The sequence below is a fragment of the Myotis lucifugus genome, unplaced genomic scaffold, assembly GCF_000147115.1.
Source record: "Myotis lucifugus unplaced genomic scaffold, Myoluc2.0 scaffold_184, whole genome shotgun sequence".
NCBI classification, from domain to species: domain Eukaryota; kingdom Metazoa; phylum Chordata; class Mammalia; order Chiroptera; family Vespertilionidae; genus Myotis; species Myotis lucifugus.
The window spans coordinates 1348941-1368320 of NW_005871232.1; the positions used below are offsets into that span (position 1 = coordinate 1348941).

A 19380-nucleotide genomic window follows, 5' to 3' on the forward strand; every position below is an offset into this window, starting at 1 on the left:
CATTATAAATATATTGTAGACATTTGTTGTAGGTAATGCAACAGTATTCCTAATATATTTTAATGGGGAAAATGAAGGTTACTAAATAGCGTTTATTGAATATTTTAAAGTTATAAACCGACATAAACAGAAATGGACCAGAGAGAAATCTATTAAAATATTAACCAAGTAGTTTTCTTTTAGTGGTGATGATATTGCTCATCATTTTCTTTGTTAGTTTCTCTATTTTCTAAATGGAACAAAAATAAAATAAATCTTTTTTAATGTAAGAAAATATTCCCAAGCTCATTTTAATTTAAAGGAAAGGCACTGGAATTTAAGAGCAGAAAGAACCATAGCTGTGACCTACCTCAGCACAGAGTCCATTTGAGGAAGGAGGGCTGATTCAGGAATGGTGTCTCAGCTCGGATGCCACAGTATAAAGGGAGTCAAGGTAGAGGAGGAAGCAGGACACTGGCCACACAGAGCTTCCCCTATAATCAACCATCATCTTAGCAACCAGCTTCACTGCCTCAGGCCTAAATCCTTCTGCAGTTGCGTTAGTCTATGGTACACCATTTTCCATGATGACCTTGTGAGTTTCTTGGCAGTGTTTCCCCAAGTGTAGGCTATGTACCACAGGGGCTATGATATATTTTAGCCGATACACAAGTATGGTATTAAATAGCATTGAATCACATAGTATGAGAGTTAGTCCCTGTATCAGTTTGCTATGGCTGCTGTAACAAATTACCAGAAACTTAGTGGCTTAAAAATCATGTAAGTTTATTCTCTTACAGTTCTGAAGATCAGAAATCTAAGATCAAGGCGCAGGGCTGCATTCCTTATGGAAACTTCTGGGAGAATCTGTTTCCTTCCCTTTTCCAGATTCCAGAGGCGGCCAGAATTCCTTGACTCAGTGCATCACTCCAGCTTCTTGTTGTTTCACTGTCATATTTTCTGACTTTGCCTTTCCTGCCTCCCTCTTATGGGGACCCCTGTAAGTCCTTTGATCCCACTCAGATAACCCAGGATAAACTTCTCACCTCAAGTTTCTTAACTACCTTAACTTTGTCACATCTGCAACATCTCTTTCGTCATATAAGGGGTAGGGTTAGTTTCTTGAATTAGGACATGGACATCTTTGGGGGCCATGATACATCCTACCAAAGACTCACTGTCAAATTTCTTTCAATCTTCTGAGCGCAAGGAGGAAGCCAAACTCGGGTTTATGTCTTTGTTTCTAGCACTTGCCAATCTCCCTTTCAAATCAAGAGGGCACGTTTACCAAAAAGAAGGCAGTTCTAAAACTCAGTGGCCTGGACTAGTCATGGCATCTAGAAATTTTATTATCAATGATTTGCTTTTCATTGTGACAGTTTATGTTTATCTTCAAGTTGGGGTAAATAATACCTTTTCCTCCCATTTATAGTAGCTCCAAAAAGGTTTTTTAAAATATAAATAAGCAAATTGAGTCTGAGACTTGTAAAAGCAGTATCATAGGTGGCATGCAGGTATGGCACAGGTGAATGACTAGTTTGGGAGAACACCAACCTACTTACAATTAGGCAAGAATGGGGATGTTTAGGGATAATTCTGCTTCATGCTTAGCACTACATGAGGCTTGCCTTGAGGAATTTTCCTTTCTGTCTCTTGTTTGGTTCTGTAGGTGGGTGAATCAGCAAGACAGGGAGAAAGATCTTCCTCCTTGTTCATGAAGCATGCAAATCACCAGTGGAAAATCTGTGGGATACCATTGATTGGGGGATGTTCTCCTTGAGACTCCTTGACAAGGAAACATTCAGCAACATCAACAAGGTGGAGGATACTGGAGTAGACCTCACTGCTGATTATTCTTTTTCCCAAAGCCTCCTGGCGTTGAGAGCAAGCTTTAATGGAAAAGTGGATGTATTGTAGTTAGGAATATGTCTTCATCAAATCTAGGATTTTACTGTACATCCGTTCAGGAGCATCAAGGCCCCAGATGAAATCAACGTGGTTCCAATCTGGCAATAGCTGGAAGTAACGGAGATTCCTGATTTGGGGGAGTACCCTGGCCGCATCCTGGATTGTTACAAGGACATCATTTCCACCAACCCAAATAGCAGTAGGCACTGTCATGGCAGTCAAGTCATACAGTGGGGGACGACTCTATGGGGGAGAAAGAAAGGACATTCATGAGAGGAAGCTCCTCACAGAAAGAACTGAATTCAAATAAGTAGAGAGGCTACCAAGTCAATATCCACCAAGTCAATTGTTCAGTCAGGCACTGAGGGAAATAGGAAGGAAACATGCAATGCTTCTTATCTTCAGGAGTTTGAAGACACAGGCAAGATAACCAAACACACATTTGTATGCAAAATAAGGTATGTTAAATGCTATAAAACACTCTGTAAAGACAATCAAAGTGAAGACAAAGAAGAAGTTATTTCCAGTTGGAGGCTTCATATACAAAGAAGTCATTTGAGATGACTCTTGAGTGATGGTTGGAATTTGACAGATAGGAAGGAGGATGGGAGGGCTTCCTAGGAGGCAGGAAGAGCCTGTATGCCATGGTCAGAATGGCAAGCTGTCCAGTGTATACCCAGAGAAGAAAACATTTGAAAGAATATTGTAGGATATAAGATTGGAGACAGACAGTCAAGGTCTAAATGCCAGGCTAGGGTATTTGGACATGTTTCAGAAGTTTGGGGGACAAAGCAGGTTCATTTCTCAGAGCTCTGTCTTAAGAGGCCTGTATGAACATGAGTTTGTGAAATGACTTGAAGAAAGGATAGTTCCTGAAAAAATCTAGTCAAGCAATATGGATGGTCCACAGAAGGAGATAATTAAAGTTATGGAGATGGCTAACTTCTCCAAGGAAGAGAGATACTAGTGTAGAGATGTTAAGAATCTTGGGAAATGCTGACAGTTGGACTGTGGTGGGAAACAGAGAGTAGCCAGTGTAGAGGACAAAGAGAGCAAACAAAAAGGGAAAGAAAAAAATCAGAGATCATTGCGTTACAAAGTCCAAGTTAGGGGAGTAAGTTGCAAGGAAACTATAGTAACTGTTTGTTTTTCATGAGGTACAGGAGCTCATTGAAGAGAATAAAAGGAGTAAGAGTGAAGAAGGGATAAAAAGAAATGAGGGTCAAGGGCACATGCAGGTGAACTTGGAAAATAAGAGGATCTTCATTTTCTGAGAGAGAAAAGAAGGCTAGAATCAAGGGGACAGAGACATTTTCAGGTGGTAAGAGGGAGGTTAAGAAATTTTATTCATGCAACCAATAAATATCGAGGGCTCAGTAAACGCCAGGTACTCTGCTAGGTGAGAAAACATTGGTGAACAAAAGAGAAGGTAATCCCTATCCTCATGGAGCTTGCATGGGTTAATCCTCTTATTCCCGAAAAAATATAGAGTAGGCACAGAGATTGTGCTGGAAGCTTAAGAAGAGGGCAAACTGATAAAATTAGAATGTAATAAAAATTGACTTCAAATTGAAATGGAATTTTTGGACTGGAACCTGGATTCCGCCGGAATTGAAGATTGAATCCACAGACAGAAAGTGATTTGGCAAAGGTGGAGATTTATTGAAGAACAAGTACAGACTCCCACATGGGGAGAGGGAAAGAGTCCCACAGAATGGACTCCCAGGTAGGGAGGGGGAAAGGGTCCCAATGAGTTCTTTTTCCCTATGGCTTACAAAGGCTGCAGATCCTGATGCCTTGATATCCCCTCTGATTGGCCACTATTCCCTTAGACTGGTTACTATACTAACCCCTGGGCTCTAAGGTTGAGCCTCACATGGGACATGTGAGGTTCTCCCTCCCTCCTTCCTTATTGTTTTCCTCTTCCCCCCTGGGCTCTCTTCTTCTGCTTCTGGATGAAGGGCTTCCTTCTCTTTATTTTATAAATATAGACCTTTTGCTGTTCCCAGCTCCCTCATTCTATGGAAATATACCGGTTGCAGCTTTTCAGCTTTCCTATTCTATGGAAATATACCTTCTGCTGCTCTGCAACCCCGTGCTTCCAAAATTTCTAAAATCTCCTAAACCTGTCTTATTTACCCCTAAAATTCCTGTTTCAAAATGATCTAAAATCACACACAAATAAAAGAGGATCAGCCTGGATAAATTCTAAGGACATTTACACTATCACATACTTAGCACATTGTACACTTCAATCTTAAAATTTCATTTGCTGATTTTACCTTAATAAAGCTGAAAAAAAGAACTTGATTATAATGGTTTTAACTGTGATATATTTTGTTCCATTTTCTTTTAAAAGTAAACAGTATAACCCAGCTGGCATGACTCAGTGGTTGAGCATCAACCTATAAACCAGGAGGTCACGGTTAGATTCCCGATCAGGGCACATGCTCTGGTTGTAGGTCTGATCCCCAGAGGGGTGCATGCAAGAGGCACCCAATCAATGATTCTCTTTCATAACTGATGTTTTTTTCTCTCCCTCCCTCTCTGAAATCAATAAAAATAGATATTTAAAAAGTAAACAATATATAACCTGCTTAATAAAAATAATGGATGACAGCAGAAGTATGTAAAATCCAAAATAGAGCCTCCTTTACCCCATCATGTCCATTTACTTCACCCTTTCTTTCCTCCCCTCTCTGAGGATAATAACTTTAACATTTGTTAGGTGGGTGTTTTTTTTCTGACCCTTTTCTAAGCATTTGTGAATACACATAGTTTGAGTGGTAGGAGAAAAGTTTTTGGGTAATGGAAATGTTCTATAGTATCTTGATTGTGTTGTGGTTACACAAATGAATATATTTGTCAAAGTTCATTGAATTGCACATGTAAAATCAGTGAATTTTATTGTATGTAAACAACTCCATAATCAAGCAGTTAAAAATAATAAAAATATGCAGAGCTCTTATAGTTGTCTTAAAAGCTAGGAGAATCATTTCTCTAACAATTCAATATATTATTGAGAAATAACTGGTCTGATTGACCGTTTTGATGCTCAGAAACAGCCTAATTAATGTGGGTTTGCATTAAGAATAGCTTTAAATATGTCAGTCTTGGAAAACATTGAAAAATTTTAATTTAATGGGTTTAGTTCAAACAGAGAAGCCCAGCTCCTGACTTTGAGAAAAGAAATGATGGCAACAACATTGGTTAAAGCACAGGAGGGCCAAAGGAATCTATAGATTTGGATGTGTAACGTTAGAAGGAGGAAGATGCCTTAAGACAAGTCTTCATGGTGGGTAATACTTTTTTAATGTTCATGTTGTATCCAAATTCTTGGTGTTAGTATCAAGAAATGTGTATTCATTTACTCTGTAAATTTGTGTAGATTTTTGTAAAACAATTTTCACTATTATGCAGCCATTAAGATTATGTTAAAAAACACCTCAGTAACATTGGTTATGTCTTGCTATAACCATACTAAAAGAAATGCTAAAAGCTGTGTAAGACCAGTAATGCTGAGAAGACTGGAATGAATGCAACAAAATATTGATATGTCTAGTTATCTCTGGGTGGAGGGATTATAAATTATTTAATTTCCTTAGCATATGCTTCTTTTTTCCCCTAGATTTTTCACAACGAATACATATCAAAATCACAAAATTTTCAAAAAGCTCTATCTATCCATGTGAATACCACCAATTGCCAGGCAGGATTCTTCTCACTCTCAAATAACTTATTTTTACAATGTCTCAAAACCACCCTTCTGGAGTCATTCTGAATAACTCACCTGATTGTAGTGACGCATGTTCTCAGCTTCACTTCCCCAGTCATAAGCTCTGAATTCATCAGATCGGTAAAGCTGAAATAAATGTGTTTTTTTTAGTAATATAATATTCAGAATCATTAATGTTAACAGCAAATCTTAGAAAAACACTGTACACTAGAAAGAAAATAAGGCTTCCCGACCAGTAAAAGATGGAAATACATTTTTACTGTGAAAAACAAGGTAGAGAGAGAGAGAAAGAGAGAGAGGAGAGAGAGAGAAAGTGTGAAAAACAAGGTAGAGAGAGAGAGAGAGAGAGAGAGAGAGAGAAGTGATCTCCCGTGGTTTGTAGGATAAGCTAATGGAAAACCAAAACTCATTAGGGAGAAGTCATATTCCTCTCCCTGGGGAAGGCTCAGATTCCTGAGGTTTTCCCAGCTTACCTATTGCTTTAGCTCAGGGCCTCTCTTACAAGCTCTGATTTAAGATGGGAATTATTTCTGTTACCTACTTGTTCTGCACCATATTTTGTCATTTCTCTTAAAACCCAGGGAAATCAGACCATTTAAGATGTGACAAGGACAAAATGGAAGCCAGCTGGTAAAGTTCTTAGAGGAGGCCTGTTAACTCTGTCCTTTCACATATAATGAAAATAGGAATGAGAATGGTTTTCCCTGACAAAGTCACTACCTGCTTTATATGGAGGATGTTCTGTATTGACGATCCGGTGGGAGAGTGTGACATGTACACGTCCATTCGACTCTGAAGGGAAATAAATCACATGTTACAGCAAGAATCACCCACAGAAATAAACTATGCCTTTCAAAAACAGAAAACAATTCAGCTAAAACTTAGTGAACAAATACTGGGGGTTTTGAAAATATCTATGTGAATCATCTAGATAAGTCTGAAATTTTGTCAGACACTTGAACATGAATGAACTCTGGGCTGACCAGTGGCATGGGTTGCTTGAGATCAAACCTGCATCAGCTCTGAAACTATAAGATAATTTGTTTACTTTGAAGTAAAAGAAGCAAGAATGGACATCATGGAGGAAAGGTGCAATGTGCAAGTGTGCCTAGACACACTATTGCAGATCAGTAGATCAAAAATACCTAAACTTCAGGATCTAACTCTGTTAATTATAATCTTTGTGATTTTGGGCAAGTTATTTAACATCTCTGAGTTTCTGTGTTGTCATCTATTAAATGAAGATAATGAAGATCATGCTACCAATTTGGTGGGCTCTTGTGAAGATAAAATAAAATATTATAAAAGAAAAGCTAATAAACAATCATTTCTATGTGCACTGTACTTTGATCTTTGTAAACAGTATAGAGATGACATTATAGAGATACAATAGTAATCATAATTTTATATCTGAGAATATCATAAAACTAATCTAGGGAACTATTAGAAATCTTTACTATTGAATAAGTAGGCTTTGAATAATTGATCCTCATGGTTTTTGGTCTAACACAGCTTAGCTTCTTAACAAATAGGAGTAGGGTGGGTTGATAGACAAGCGTTTGGGACTAGCTTTACTAGTCTCATGTGGTTGCCATTTGGAATATGACAGAGATAACTATCCAACCACACTCCTCTGCAGATGCCAACTCCTCCTCCTCCTCCTTGAATTCTCAGTAACAGGAAACAAAGCGTTGATGAAACAGGACTGCTGCTTCTTCATAGAAAAGGGATTCCTTCTCCATTCTGTTCTGTCTTTTAAGTTCTAAGTTAACTGATGAGTTTTATTTGAGGCCAGAGTCATCCAACATGTGAGGGCACACACAAAATAAGTTCAATGCTTATATGTGCTTCACATCTTTTTGATAATTTTATTTTTTAAATTTTTATTAAATTTATTGAAGTGACATTGAGTAATAGGGTCAAATAGGTTTCAAATGTACATTTCTATGATACATGACCTGTATGTTGCATTGTGTGCCCACCACCCAAAGTCAAATAATCTTCTGTCACCATATATTTGACCCCCTTTGCTGTCCCTCCTTCCCCCTTCCCTCTGGTAACCATCATGCTGTTGTCTGTCTGTGTCTACGACTCTCAGTTTTATTCTAGGATTTTATTTTTAATGCACTATATTGTAAGATCAAACTCACGGTTGTACTTACTGGCTGATTATGAACATGTGAAACTACTACCTATTGTGGAACATTCATTTTCCTAAACTTGATCAGGGATGGAAGGTTGAAGCTGCCTATTTATTCTTTTTCCCAGTCTTCACATTCATAGTCTATTGAATTCCTAATCTATGCATAGCAAGCAAACCTCTCCATGTAAGAGCTTAGAATAGCATATTAATTTATGCAGAGTAATAGACACATCAAACTAAATCAAATAAAAGCTGGAATTTCTCAAAAAAACATCCAATGGTCCCATAATCCTTATACATACCATATTCAGATTGTTCCTGATGAATCCTGCCCATAAGTCCATTACTTCACGACATAGCACCAATAATATTTTATTGTTGCACATTGTGGCAAAAGGTGGCTTCTCTGACTTATCTGCTAAAAAGACACCTTTGGTACCAAACAATTTCTGTAAAAATAATAAAAAAATGATTCTTTTCAAGAATTGTTTCAAACTTTTTGACATTCTCATCATCCCAGAAATAAGGATTCTTGAGGATCAATTTGTATTTGCTCTTGCAGTCAAGGAAACCAAGTCATTCAGGCAAAGGAACTATGACACTTATGAATCCATCTGCACCCAGGGAAGATCACCAGACGTAATTTATAAGGAGATTGCAGTGAGGACCCTTAACCTCAAATTCGCTTCTTCATGGTGAAGCTTCTCTGTATTCTGTCATTGTAGTCTGGAAACCAGTAATTGACTTCATCTTTAATATCTCATTCATTGGCAAGAAAGGCAGAATATTTCTCCTTAAGGTTAAATATTGCCTTGAATAAGAAGGAAAAGTAGGATTTTCCCTATTACCCATGTGCACATTGTTTTTCTAGGAGTGTCCCAGATTAGCTAGTGCTTATGCTGAAAAGTAGAGAATGGTGTACCAAAGAGAGGGTACCACTGGACAGAAAGGGAGGTGGCATGTTAGAGCTTGGGAAAGTAAGATTGGGTGGGGAATCTCTGATGAGAGGACTGGAGCTTCTCTGGGCAACAGATATTATCAAGTGCCAGGCGAGGTCAGGGAATGCGACCTACAGTGGCAGGAACCTTGACAGTAGGGGATATGAAACAGATAAGCCAGGGACAATATTTGCCTCAGACCCAATCTTTGTAGGCAAAGCAATATATATGTAAAACTGGTGATAGAGGTGTCTCTCTGATTTTAACTAATTTGTCTGCTCAATCTGTTCAAATATAGGAAACATCCAACACTGATATCAATACACTTTGCAGTAGAACTATCAACCACACAAAAGGGAAGTTACATTACTTGAGCTCAAGTAGATAATACAATCAAACTATTATCAAACCAATCATTAGGCCCTATGGAAATTCTTCCTTGTCTTAGCTCAACAAACAATGGTTTTCCCTATCTATTTCTCCACCATGAACCAGGGCCTCCTCTTATATATGAATTACTGTGATACCCTAATTGGTCTTGACCTCACTTTGGCCAAAATTGATTTTATCCTTTACCCCAAATTTAAGGTGCAATCTTGGTAAAATACTATGTTCATTGTGCCAATGACCTTTTTAAAGAAACAAAAGGCAAATAGAAAAATAATTTAAATTGATAAAATTCCAAAACCACAATTAGCAATCAAACTGCTTTTCCAATCCTTGGAAAATAACCAATAAATATTCAAAGAAATAATTGAGTTGTAAGACAATTAGGCTTTATAATCATAGTTTTAGTAAATTACAACAAGTTGCCATATGGGAAGGATTATTTTATTCATGTTTAACATCAAAGTCAGGATATCAGTGACCATACGAAACTAGAAAACTGTCTTCCATTTGGACATTGCAAGTTCATTGACCAGCCCAGTGGAATAAGAATGGAACAAGAAAACATGAATGGACTTTAAGCAGACATAGCACTCAGCACAGCTAGCAGTTCTGATATATAGTCAAGTCTGTTAATGATTGAGTGTAGTAACTTGTATATGACAGCTGTAGATAGTGTGGTACAGACTCGCACACACACGGACACACACACAAATAAGCACCTGGTTGCAGATTCTGGTTTCCACAGATTTCATCTAAACTTCCTACTTTTACTTCATCACAGACTTTAAAATAATGAGTATCTATAATCCAAAATGAGACCCTCAAATACATTTTGGTGAAATGGGGAGCCTACCTTGATTACAGAACTTGGAAGTAGAAAAAAACTGGTAAAAATACCCTTGGGGTATTTGAACGAGGCCACAGGACTCAAGGCAAAATTCATTTTGATTCTCTGTGCCACTTCAGGCATGGTGGAAAAGGCTGCAAACCCTGAGAGAACAGGAGACAAGACACTCTTGTAAAAATGAGAACTGCACAATGTCTCTATTAAGAAAAGTAGGGACTCTTGTCATTTTTATCCATCTATTGCCATGATCTTGGGAATGAATTGGGAGACTCTTCTGAGTCTCTGCAAAGAGAATCTGCATTCAGTCCTCTCTGTTCTCAAGTCTTCTTCTTTTTTTTTTTTAAATACTGGACAGTGTAACTGGGTTGGGGAAAGTGAGGGATAAGCTGCTACTGGCAAGTGAACTACGGACAACCTCACTTTCAAAGCCTGGAGGAATTGCTGGCAATATTGTCATTTCGCCCCCAACGCTGAGGTGCTAGAATGAGTCCAGAGCTTCCAGAAGTAAAGAATCAGTTCCTGGGAGGTGACTCACGAAGAAGGCCTTTCTGCAGTATCATCGAGTGATTCCAGTTTTCCTTTCTCACAATGGAATGAGATTTCATTGCTCTCACTGCTTCACCAGATGCTTACCAACCCTCCAGAATTCTTTTCCTGCTTTCAAGAGAGAAGGGGATTTCCCTCGGTCCACTGTGGTCCCAGGAAGAACCAGGTGTGTCCATTTGTTCTGAACTTTAAGTAATAGCATTGCACCCATTGCTAGCCCTGTGAGCGTGAGATCAGCACTACATAGAAGAAGCTCCAAGGAGTTTCTGTGTATTTTGGTTCTCCAAGGTGCCTTCTTGGCCCCACTCCATTGTGTGTGTGTGTGTGTGTGTGTGTGTTTCCATAGCAGAAGCTTCCACCCCCACCTCCCCGCCGCCCCGCCCCAAATTCTTATTGAAACTGACCTAGCCAAAAAAAAAAAAAAAAAAAGCTGACTTTGTATCAATTGATACAAAAACTCTGAAACAGGCATAATGCTTCCCCCTAGAAGATTTCTGTAGGTTTTTTGTTGCCCATACTAACTCCAGAGCCTTATTATCACTGAATGAGTTGGGGCCTTGGTAGCTAAGTGTCTTGCAAACAGTGGGCTTTTCCCACAAAACAAAAATTGCTCTGCCCCATATGCAAATAATACTCACTAAAAAATTTTATGCCCTGAATGCGATGCAGATCACTGATGATCAAATTTTCTGTTTTCTTTGAAGAGCACATATAAGAGCATATCTTGTAAAAGTCCTACTCACTTTTCTAGACTCCACTCAAGTCATTCCTGCTCCATCCAAAGCCTAAGCACCTTATGGATGAAGTCTAACTGACCTGGTTTAACCTGGGTTCTGCCTCTTACTTGCTAAGAGACCTCAAACAATCCACTTAATTTCTTTGAATTTATGTTTCCTCTTCTGGGAGATAGAAATAATAACAGTAAGTTTTAAAGAGAGATATTTTGGGAAAGTTCCTAAACACAGGGTCCTAAACCCAGTAAATGCTCACTAAATGTTAGCTTTGATAGTATAATTATTTACTTGTTAGTAGCAGTTTTTTTTTTGGGGGGGGGGGGGAATCTCCTATTAGTTCTTTGATACCCTTATAGAATGCCCTCTGATGCTCACTGCCTGTTCTAAGCTGCTGATCAATATAAAGCAATGATAAATATATATTTTCTGTTGATAATAATGGAGACTACTGTAAGAATGTTTACTGTCTCTTGCACAGTTTCACCCATTCTTAAATAGTTTTAACGTAGCTCGATCTCTTAAAATTGGAAACTTCAGTGGAAGATCACTAGCAAATTCACATTTTTAACTGTATAGATCCCTTTACATTTTTATTTGGAACTAGATTATTGATCCTCCCATTCAAAAAAAAGATCTAGGAAATCATTAAAAAGTATGTTTTAAAAGAGCAGAGCCTTTGGACTTTTAAAAAAATTCTACATAGTTCTTACATTTAATTGGTATTCCATATTATATTATACACTAAATAGATATTTCCACTTGATTTATTATAGTAAACTTTCATGTTCCAACTCAAAAAAATAATCATATCTTTTCAATTTGTTCAAATATAAATGTAAGTTCCTTCCTTTTATTTATTTTTAAAAAATCCCATGTGGGTTGTGAGGAAGGTATGATTATATTCTTCAGGGATTATTTTATGTCATTAGGCTTTACATTTTCAGCTCAGAGGGAGTCTAGAAACTTATTCTTTGATACTTCTGTGGATTTGGTGTACATGTTATCCTGGGAAATTACATCACCATTACAAATGTGTAGTTATGGTCAGAAATGAAGGAGATATTTGGCCGATGTACAGTCTCTGAAATTCAGGTTTATAGCCTCTTAGGGCACTGGGATTATGTGCTAAGAAAGGACAGAGAATCAAGGACACTATTAATAGCAGTAACTCTGTTCCAGTTTAAAGGTGAACTCTTACAAGACTCTGACCCTTGTAAAACACTGACCTTTGTAAACATACCTATTGTAGTGCCAAGTGAATGTCCAACAAAATACAACTTCTCCTGCCCAGTTTTATTTACAATGAAGTCTATTATGCTCGGGAGATCATATTTGGCCATTTCATCAAAACTGCAAAATAAAACAGGGTCTTATAAATACTCCCAACTAAGTTTGAAACTCGGAGCATTTGATCACATTTTTTACACTTACTTGGTGTATATTTCATTATTTATCCAGTTACATGTAGGCTATTATAACTTTCGTTTACTGCATTCACATGGGTTACTTTCTAATAACAGGAATGATTTCTAGACTTGTGTATAGTATCTGAAGTTCAATCTTATTTCTCCTCTTCACTTCCTTCCATTGTGTTTGCTTCACTTCCCTTCCCCCGTTCCCCAATCTAGTTTGCATGCCACTCCTTTAGACTCCCCCAGGGAACTTAAGACTCTCAGGACCATTTTAATGCCCCACTTTGGAAACAGAATTGGTTGTAAATCATGATCGCATGTACTAGCTTTTGATAGCACCTGCTATAAGGAAGTCATTAAGGTTGGATAGTATTAAAGAAATGACTCTGGCTGCAATTAGTTGTTGCTGTTATGAACATTTCTATCTATATAAAGGAACATATATTCAACATATACCAAAATCTTACAGTACCAGTTTAGCTAGTATTGATACAGGAGAACAATTGGTACATAACATTTAGCTGAGTCAGGTATCCCATGATTTAGAGGACTGTTTTAATAAACAACATGTGAGGAAATATCTAGGTTGATACTCCCAAGTATGGGAGTTGTGATACCTTACAGTAAACAAGATCCTAGCTCCCAGCCAAGGACCAGTGACACAAAATATTTCCCAGTGTTCACCACACTGCTCGAAAGCTCTGACTCTAACAATTTATTCTAACCTTCCTTTCTTCTCAACCTGCCAGTGGATTCTGAGTATTTCATTACTTTGCATATGACAGTGAACTTAGGCCTGTGAAGGAAAGCCTACTGTGGGCATCAGCTTGTCCTCTGGTGACCCCAGAAACACTTTCACTAAAAGAAACACTCAGCATATCAAAAGATTCTTCTCCATTGCCCATTAACAAAGTTTTAAAGATCTCAAATTAGAATTTTCTAAAATGGTATTCTAGCCTGGCCTGCATGGCTCAGTGGTTGAACGGCAACCTATGAACCTGGGGGTCACAGTCCAATTCCAGGTGGTCAGGGCACATGCCTGGGTTGTGGGCCCAATCCCTAGTCAAGGTAGAGCAGAAGGCAGTTAATCAATGATTCTCCCTTATCATTGATCTCTCTCTCTCTCTCTCTCTCTCTCTCTCTCCCTTCCTTTCAGAAATTCATAAAAATATATTTAAAAACAAAACAAAAAATAGTATTCTACAAAATTCAACCATAGTTTCTCTAAAAAAAATTTAGTACTGATAGACATCATTGTGAAATTGATTGGCTGTCCAAAAGAAAGGACTTGTACTAGCAGCACTAGAATGAATAGAAAATTTGTGAGGGCAGGGACATTGTTCCCTTTTGTATGCTCAGAGCCTAGAATAGTGCATATATTAGGCACTAAATAAATATGGATTGACTGCATACATTGGTCATAAGAATTCCTGTGCTGTCCTTTGGGACATACTTTTAATGTATAGCATTGGATAAAATTGGATGTTAAAATAATCTTGTTAAAATGATATAATTTGACTATGGGAGAATCAGTGAAAATCAAAGCTTCTTGCTATTTCTGACTTTTGAGATGTTAGTAGGAACTACAAGGAACTGTGACTTCAAAGGTCATAGATTATTATTAATATCATTCACACTATTATATTCAAAATTGTCTCAAACTTGACTCAGTTTACCTAAAGGCCCAGTATTTTTCTTCAGTCACTGACAGTGTTTTGTGTTTTCTTGACCAAACATTCCCCCGACTGTTCCCCATCCAGACATCGTAACCTGCATCTGCGAGAATGAATCCAAGGCTTCCATTGGCATAATTCTTAAGCCAGGAAGAATTGTCTATAAACAGGGCATGCTGCATGTACACAACTGGCCGGGGACCTGAAGCGAGGGAGGAAAAGAGAGACAACAGAGATAGGTAGATAATGAGAAAATAGTTTATGATAAATAGAGCATCTCAGGAACATGATAGAAATGTGTGTGTGTGCGCATGTATGCACACCACACACACAAACACACACACACACACCATACCAGAAAAAGCAAAAACCAAAAACACCATTCACCTTTTCCCTGTCATTAGTGTAGAACTTTATGACCACAAAGCAAATTTCTTGAGCAAATACTGTGTACCTGGTGTTATGGCCATTGGCTGACATGCTCAAGCCTATTAAATTCTTACAATAACTCTATAAATTAGTTACTATTTTGAGGATCCTCATTGCACAGGTGTGGAAACTAAGACTTAAGATAATTAAGTAACTTTCCCAAGGGGTCACCCAGCTAACAAGGTACTGAGTCAGGACTCAAGCTGGGCTCTATTTCATGCCAAAGCATGTGCTTGTAACTGCTGTGCTCTATGATTTCACATTTATATGTCTTCTGGGTGTGGCTTACAGCGACATGGAAGCGATCATGTTTAATGGAGTCCTATGCCTCTTCCAGTCCTTCCTTTAGGGAAGAAGAGGGGGTGAGTGTAAATGGACAATCACTAATTTCTCACCAAGCTTCTAACCAAACACCCAGCCTCCACCCACGGAAGAACATTTGGAAATTATAATAGTAAAATCAGCTCAACACCCCTCTGCCAACTCTCAAATTCCCAATGGATAGAGTATTCATTGGGGGAGATGAGAAGGACCCGGGTAAAATGTTAAATTATAATTTAATTGTTAAGAGCACAGGCTCCGGAGTCAGGTGGCCTGGGGTTGGATCCTGGTACTGTCACTTGCTATTTGTGTGACTTCAAGTCTATTTCATAACCTGCTTGCCTCAGTTTCATCATCAGTAAAGTAACGATTCATAGTATTAGTAACGATTAATAGTATTGACCTCATAGGTTTGCTAGGAACGATACTCCTGATAAATGACTTTTAATTCCAAATCTTCCCAAATTCTTCCTCCTGAAGCAAAAAAGTTTCCTCCTTTTGTATTTCATAGTCCCCGCTCCCCCACCCCTGAAAAAGATTTGGTTGCCAGATTTAGCCAAAAGCAAACAAACAAACAAAAGTGATAAAGAAAAAGACCTGGGGCCCTATTAAATTTGAATAAAACAATGAATAACTTTTTCATCTGAGTTCTATATACTCAAGTGAGACATATACGAAAGCCTGCTTGTTGTTTATGAAATTCAACTTTAACTAGGTGTCTCATGTTTTGTCAGGTAATCCCACTCACATCACACTCCCCCCACTTTTAAAAAACTCTTGAATTACAGATTTCTTTCTGAGGGGGAGAAAGTGTCAAACAACATGATTAAAGCTGCCTCTGAATGTGGGTGGTGGGGGAGATGATGCAGAGTGGTCACTGAGGCTTTGCAGAGATTTTGCTTGCTCTTCTCTCTCCCTCTTCAGAGGTTTTGCAGTTCTAGTTTCCCCTCTGCTTGTGCATGACTGGCTCCTCATTCTAGAACAAGGCCATATTAACCCCATGCTCTTTCATTCCACAAACCATCTGTCTCTTAGATCAGAGCATGTGTGAATGTTAAAGTTTTCTTTCCTGGAAGAAGTTTCGGAAATGCCAATCATTAAGTTAAACTTTTATCATGAAGAGGATGGTCTATTGATTCTAGTGAGGGCCAGACATACTCTTTCGGGGCACCCCACAACCAACTTTATACAACCCAACAAATCCCTTTCCAACGGTGAGGAAATCCACTTTCTTGGAATACAGAAGTTCATCACCTGGAAAATCAGTAATGAGCTTACAAAACGTAGGCTCCACCTTTGCCTTTACACCCAAACAAGCAAGCCTAGTTGCTGTCAACAAGGTGAGTCTTGCCCTTGCTATTTTTAGGTTCTTGGCAGTCTTCTGAGAATTAGAAAAGAATGAGACTCCCTGCTAACCATTTAAAGACTAATGCAAAAATTCAAAAAATGTTTGATATATCAGTCACTCTCTTAAAGAAAAGCCAGCACTAAATTTTAGTTTTATCCAATCCTTATCAGGAAGGGCACAACTTGTACCTGCACTCCTAGTATCTCTTCGCCCGTGAGGAATTCTGTTGACGCTGAGGATGTACCCATCTTGAGTGACAACTTCATACTCTTCATTGGGGTAGCCATTATAGGTGATGATTTCACTCTGGCCAGTGAAAACACAGGCATTAGTTAAACATTTTCTAGAAAGGTTATCAAAAGAAACTAGAACAAAGTATCTGTTGCAAGCTTATCAGGGTGAATTATCTGTAATCTGTAGCCCCAGGTAACTATAAAATTAATTTATTAAATAAAGTATTGATAAAAAATAAGTAGAATATTAGAAAATGTCTATTATTGATATTTCTTTAGTGGGGGGAGATAATATTTCGCATTGACCCATTCTTTTGACAAACTATATTCTCAAGTCAATTGTCTTTGAGATCTTTCTTGGTTTAAAGATAATAAGATCACAAGCCAATAGAGAGCAGTTATAAATATCATCCAGGTGGCTTAAAATATAAGTTGTTAATATTATTAAAAATATAAGTTTTCTGTAAAAATACAGTTCTGCTTTGCATGACTAGAAAGTATTATTTATTCAGCCAAAAGAGCCGGCCAACCTAGCTTGACTTTTGGAGAAATATTAAAAATCACCCGTTTTAGCCCTAGCTGGTTTGGCTCAGTGGATAGAGCATCAGCCTGTGGACTGAAGGGTCCTGGGTTCGATTCTGGTCAAGGGAACTTGCCCGGATTGCAGGCTTGATCCCCAGTAGGGGGCATGAAGGAGGCAGCAGATCAATGATTTGCTCTCATCATTGATGTTTCTATCTCTCTCCCTCTCCCTTCCTCTCTGAAATCAATAAAAATATTTTTAAAAAATAGCCTGTTTTATCTGTTTTCTTATCAGAGATTTTCAGCTCTAACAGGACTTTTAATAATTTTATAACCTATTATCTGCTTTATTTGGTGTTCTTTGGAATTTTCCATGACTTACAGTATTCATCCACGTTTCAGGATTCGCTTCTCTTTCCAAATTAAAGATTTTATCAGCATTTAAAGTTCCACAAATCAAACAGGTTGTTGTTAAAAACAGCCACATCATTGGAATGCCTGATATAAAACATTTAATAATTACAGATTAATTTTATACATCAGAGTTGATTAATGAAATGAAAATAGTACCCTAATAAAAATGTGACTAACGTCCTGAGAAAGCTGAGAAAGTGTGGAAGAGAACAAGTACAGTGACCTAACTCTGAGCATTATTAAACTATTTTTTTCACACAAAAACTACCTTGAAATAGCCCACTTCTGAAAATAAAATGAATTTAGTCTAGTGTGAAGACTTATTTTTATCTCTTATTTTAATGAAAAATTTTCAATTATTTTAAGTCTTTGTTCACCTGAGATTTTCCAGAACACCTAGAGACTCAGAGGACATATTTCCACACCCTGGAAAAGCTGAAAGTGGAGGTACTCTATAGTCTAGCTCAGCATTCCACAAAGCGAACAAGAACTGAAGCTCCAACCACACAAACAAGCTGGCGGTAAGTTTCTACTGGTGTGACTACTTCTCTTGTGGACACCCAATGGCAAACGTTAAATAAACGTGCAGTTTATCCTCTTGGCATTGTTTAAATCATGTCTTTTCAAAGTAGGACAACGTCATCTCAGTGTAAGCACTCATTATATGAGAGCTCCAACGGCATGAGATTGAAGTCCAGTCTCTGGACTTCACAAGATTCTTAACCTTGGGCAAGTTATTTTTAGTGGCTTTGTCTCTTGGTTTCCTTGATGTAGAGTGAGGATAATAACATTACATGGTTATAAGGAAGATTACAGGGTTAGAGAGAGGATTAAGTGACATATAGAACACTAAGCGCAGTGTAAGCTCTTTCATCGCTTAATGTAAGGAGTGAGAGAGGAATAGCAGAGAGCCTTGGCTATAACAAATTAATGACTGACTTCTAGAAATTCAGAATTTACTTTTGAAATTAAATAACATTCCGTACACTTGCTATCGGTTAAGACAGTTTTATATCTGTAAGTGGTATATAATTTACAACATTTTTGAAATAAATAACAGCTAATATCTATTGAATGTTTGGCCTGTGCCAAACTTCTCATTTGTTATTTAAACCTCAAAGAAACTCCATGAGGTAGCTCCTGTTATTATCCTCATTTTATCAATGAAAAAAACAAAGGCTGAAAGAAATTTAAGATCTGCCCAAGGTCACAGGGCCAACAGGTGACAGAAGAACTACGACAAGAACGCAGGCAGCCTCACTGAACAGCCCTTACAACCTGATTTTCAAGCCAACTGCCTCCTGGTTGTGATAAATCTTGATTTTACCTGCGACTGAGGACTCCTATGGATTAGGAACTTCTGATCTTCGGCATGTGACATCAGGCTGAAGAATGAGATACGGTTGCAGTGATAGTTAGAAGTCAGACAGATGAGAGACAGGAAACCCGGGGAAATGGGGAAACCTTGGACTATGATACACACCCAGGGCGTCTTCCCAGTCACCAAATGCCACAATGCACTTGTGGGTTGGGAAATAATGGTCTATATGATGCCAAATAACCAGTTTGACTGAATCCTCATGTTTCCATTGTCTATTGTTGTTGGGAGGGTTCAGCAACATTTTGAAACCAATGAGTCAAATGGGGAAGTAAAATGTATTCAGGATCCTAATACATAAGATAAGACATAATACTAACTACCTCCTCAACCCCACAGCATTACTGTGAGGATCAAATGACACAATGTATAGTTGACCCTTGAACAACATGGGTTTGAACTGGGTGGGTCCACCTATATGCGGATATT

At 38.1% G+C, this 19380-nt stretch overlaps 1 protein-coding gene across 3 annotated transcripts; it reads right to left on the reverse strand.

Annotated features, from left to right (window-relative positions):
- Nucleotides 1-744: 744 nt before the first annotated feature.
- On the reverse strand, nucleotides 745-19072 carry LIPN (lipase family member N). 3 transcript variants are annotated; one of them, XM_006096629.3, is made up of 11 exons: nucleotides 19057-19072; nucleotides 18901-18958; nucleotides 17542-17657; nucleotides 16593-16710; nucleotides 14310-14508; nucleotides 12462-12571; nucleotides 9948-10084; nucleotides 8069-8215; nucleotides 6344-6415; nucleotides 5678-5749; nucleotides 745-2130 (listed from the first exon to the last, which is right to left on the reverse strand). In XM_006096629.3, exons 3-11 carry the CDS (start codon nucleotides 17647-17649, stop codon nucleotides 1897-1899), a joined length of 1197 nt encoding a protein of 398 aa, XP_006096691.1. In that variant the 5' UTR covers nucleotides 17650-17657; nucleotides 18901-18958; nucleotides 19057-19072; the 3' UTR covers nucleotides 745-1896. The 3 variants fall into 3 exon arrangements, with proteins under 3 accessions (XP_006096691.1, XP_023616285.1, XP_014318024.1); XM_023760517.1 differs by lacking the exon at nucleotides 19057-19072 and having other exon boundaries at nucleotides 14343-14508; nucleotides 18901-19031; XM_014462538.2 differs by lacking the exons at nucleotides 9948-10084; nucleotides 19057-19072 and having other exon boundaries at nucleotides 12448-12571; nucleotides 18901-19031.
- Nucleotides 19073-19380: the final 308 nt, after the last annotated feature.

Bases quoted from the DNA above. Each gene is read 5' to 3' on its own strand.
- LIPN (XM_006096629.3), bottom strand. From the start codon at position 17,649: ATGATGTGGCTGTTTTTAACAACAACCTGTTTGATTTGTGGAACTTTA. The intron at 12,572-14,309 runs GTAAACTGAGTC...TTTATTTTGCAG, and splicing joins GAAAAATACTGGGCCTTTAG to TTTTGATGAAATGGCCAAAT. The intron at 2,131-5,677 runs GTGAGTTATTCA...TCTCCCCCATAG, and splicing joins ACATGCGTCACTACAATCAG to AGTCGTCCCCCACTGTATGA.